The sequence below is a fragment of the Octopus bimaculoides genome, chromosome 8 (assembly GCF_001194135.2).
Source record: "Octopus bimaculoides isolate UCB-OBI-ISO-001 chromosome 8, ASM119413v2, whole genome shotgun sequence".
Taxonomy (NCBI): Eukaryota; Metazoa; Mollusca; class Cephalopoda; order Octopoda; family Octopodidae; genus Octopus; species Octopus bimaculoides.
This window is the reverse complement of record NC_068988.1, coordinates 878972-882423: the sequence shown is the minus strand read 5'-3', so window position 1 is coordinate 882423 and position 3452 is coordinate 878972. Positions and strand designations below refer to the sequence as shown.

General features: G+C 37.0%; 1 protein-coding gene across 2 annotated transcripts in view; it reads left to right on the top strand.

Moving 5' to 3' along the window:
* Positions 1-3452, top strand: part of LOC106872567 (uncharacterized) — a 60003-nt gene that overhangs the window by 43222 nt on the left and 13329 nt on the right. For both annotated transcript variants that reach the window (XM_014919609.2, XM_014919602.2), the window contains exons 4-5: positions 940-1052; positions 2424-2549. In XM_014919609.2, the coding sequence (XP_014775095.1) occupies positions 940-1052; positions 2424-2549 (239 nt within the window). The remainder of the gene's footprint in view (positions 1-939; positions 1053-2423; positions 2550-3452) is intronic.

Genomic DNA, 3452 nt, shown 5'->3' with positions numbered 1-3452 from the left:
CACACACACACACACACACACACACACACACACATGTGCACACATGACAGGCTTCTTTCAGTTTCTTTTTAGCAAAGAACCTGAAATGAAATATATTTTTGAAAAACAAAAAAGAGACTTTCTGTATTGGAATGTTAACATGGACTAGCTGGAGCAATTGTTTCTGATTGTAGCCTCTGGCTGACCAAAGTCTTGTCAGTGAATTTGGTTGACAAAACCTGAAAGAAACACCCCATCGCCATGGGTGCATTGTATTAGTAAAAGGAAAAGAGTGATAGCTAAAAACCTTTGAGAAGTACACAAGACATGGTTCCTTTAGGTTTTGGTAGTCAGTCAGTGTGTGCAATTTTTTTTGTCCTATGATAAAAGTATAAGCAGACTAAATATAATGAGGATAATTGTTAATTACTTTGCTATTTTAGGCAACTAATGCTTTGTGTGCATATTAATCCATTGTGCACTCATTAATTTCTTTTGTATTCTCACTGCAAGTGTGTGTGTGTGTGTGCAGCCATGCACAGCTTAATGGGAATTGTACATGAGATACATTCTCTGGAAATTCATTATTTATAATTACATGGGTACATTGGACGTGAGTGACTAGAGACAGCATAATGGTTGTAAATGAATGTCACTGTCATACAAACAGTGACATTCGTTTCTAATATTCTGTGAAACATGTCTGGTCATGAAAAATATGAGCTTACATGGAAACAGGTGAGGGCTGGTGACAAGAAGGGCATCCAGTTGTAGAAAATCTGCCTCAGTAAACTGCTCGACCCAAACAAGCATGGGAAAATGAATGCTAAAATGATGACAATGATGAGATAGATCCAGATACATTTTTTATATAATTATTAAATAACATTTTTGTAACATAATATTTCATTGACCTTTGAAAATTGTAACTTCTTACCCATTTAAAAAATTTCTTAACAGGTTTACCAACAGTTTTTCATATATTTGCTCATACAATACCAGTAGAAGAAAGATCTCGAGCTTTTGCTTATCTTGTAGCCTGTGGTTCTATTGGTCAAACAGTTGCTGCTCTTGTAAGTCTTGCTTGGCGTTTAAAGCATTTCCAATTTGTTTTCTGTATTTTCTTTTTGAATGATGGAGGCTAACGATATTGTTACACCTTTACATTTGTTATTGAAGGTGATAAAGGAACGCATACTGTTGTGTTGCTCTACATCTGTGGTTCTCGACCATTTCCCACCTATGTCCGCCTGACTGGCTCCTGTGTAAGTGGCACGTAAAAAGCACCAACCAAACGTGGTCACTGCCAGTACCCCCTTACTGGCCCCTGTGCCAGTGGCACGTAAAAAGTACTATCCGAACGTGATCAATGCCAAGCCTGCCTGACTGTCTCCTGTGCCAGTGGTATGTAAAAAGCACCCACTACACTCTTGGAGTGGTTGGCATTAGGAAGGCCATACATCTGTAGAAACCTTGCCAGATCAGATTGGAGCCTCGTGCAGCCTCCTGGTTTGCCAGACCTCAGTCAAACTGTCCAACCCATGCCATCGTTTAACATCCAAAATGAATGTTAAACGATGATGATGATGATGATGGACCCCTTTCTTATTTTACTCAGATGGATCCCCTTAGCCTGTCAAGGATTAAAAATTCCTATTATTTTTCTATAATTAAATATTATTAGGAATTGTATTAAAAAAAATTATTAAAATATTTTGTGTATGTCGAAGTATGACCAATTTATTGCAGATAAATTTTAACAACAAGATATTCTATGGACCTCGGTTGAGAACCACAGCTCTAAATAGTCGGTGTTAACCCAGAAAATTCACATGTTTCAGTTATCAGTCGAACACTTGGTGGTCCTAAACCTAACGGATCAGTGTTTGTTGTGATCATAAGTTTATTGAATTCTGGAAACAGTAAAACGCTTTCACTCTAAAAATAAAAAAAATAAAAAAAAGTATTGTGTAAGTTGTCTGTTATATCGTTCAGTTGTATCTTTTCTTTTCTCATACTTTGTGACCCCACTAGTGTTAGTGTCATGAAAAGGGCACCAAGTACACACTGTAATATGTTTGGCAAGCTGACCCCTGAAAAGAGGAAGAGCACCTGGCTGGTGATTTTCATGATTTGAAAGGGTTTATTACAATACTTTCAAAGACATTGTTTTTAAGAATGTGCTTGGAGGTTCGTTTTGAGGAGTGGGAAAATGGTGAAGCAGCTGCCGTGATGTCACTGTTCTTTATTCTTCTCTGTTGCTGTTATGTTTGTGTGTATTTGTAGTAAAAACGATCAAAGCAAAATCCTTGGAAAGTGCGGAGTGTGTCAGCTTTGTTCTGCTAATCTACTAAAGTTGAACAAAAACCCTAGATTATAATGTAACCAGAATTTCTCGGTATTTGTTGGTTAAACTCATTTTTTTTTTTGTTTTTATTTTCAAGGTTTGTCCCCACTTACATTGGCCATGGATGTTTTATTCCTTTGGCTCCCTAGGTTTCATATGGGTGCTTATCTGGTACCTTTTTTATACGGAGACCCGCCAAGAAGAATTTGTCCAGCCTCCAAAAGTAAGTAATGTTTCACTTGTGTTTGAATTGAGATACAAACAAGCTTCAAACATATATTTAGTCCCTTCTGCCCCTTGCCCCTGCTACATGCCCCTTTTTCACAGGGCTCAGCAAGGGAATAGTAAACGTAACAAGTGTTAAATGTGTAAAAAAAGCACTCGGCACACATTGTAAAGTAGTTGGTGTTAAGAAGGGCATCCAGTTGTAGAAAACCATATCAAAGCTGAGGCCGACACTGTCCTGCAGCTCCTTGGATCCTTTCAAACCATCTTAACGCTTGCCAGTATGGAATAATTGACATGAAATGATGATGATGACGATGATGAGCACAACAGATATATATATTTGAAGAGTGTGGTTGGCGTTAGGAAGGGCATCCAGCTGTAGAAACTCTGCCAAAGTAGACGCTGGACTTCTTGGGTCCTGTTCAAATGTTCAAATCATGCTAGCATGGAAAGGGGACATAGAAATGTTGATGATGATGTTGATGGTATATACTTAATACTCACAAACGCATGCATGAATATATGTATAGAAGTACATGTGTGTCTTTGTGTTTGTCTCCCACCACAATTGGACAACCGGTGTGTGTTTGTTTACATCTCCATAGCTTAGAAACTTTGGCAAAAGAGACAGACAGGACAAGTACCAGACTTAAAAAGAGTTCTGGGGTCAATTTGGTCAGCTAGAATCTTTCAAAGCAGTGCCCCAGCTTGGCCACAGTTCAACAACTGGAACAAATAAAAGATATAAATATATCTATGTAAGTTTATATATATACATATATGTGTGTATATATGTATGAGTCTATGTGTGTGTGTGTAAATATATGTATATATATAAATATATATGTATATATATATATATATATATATATATATATATATATATATATATATATAT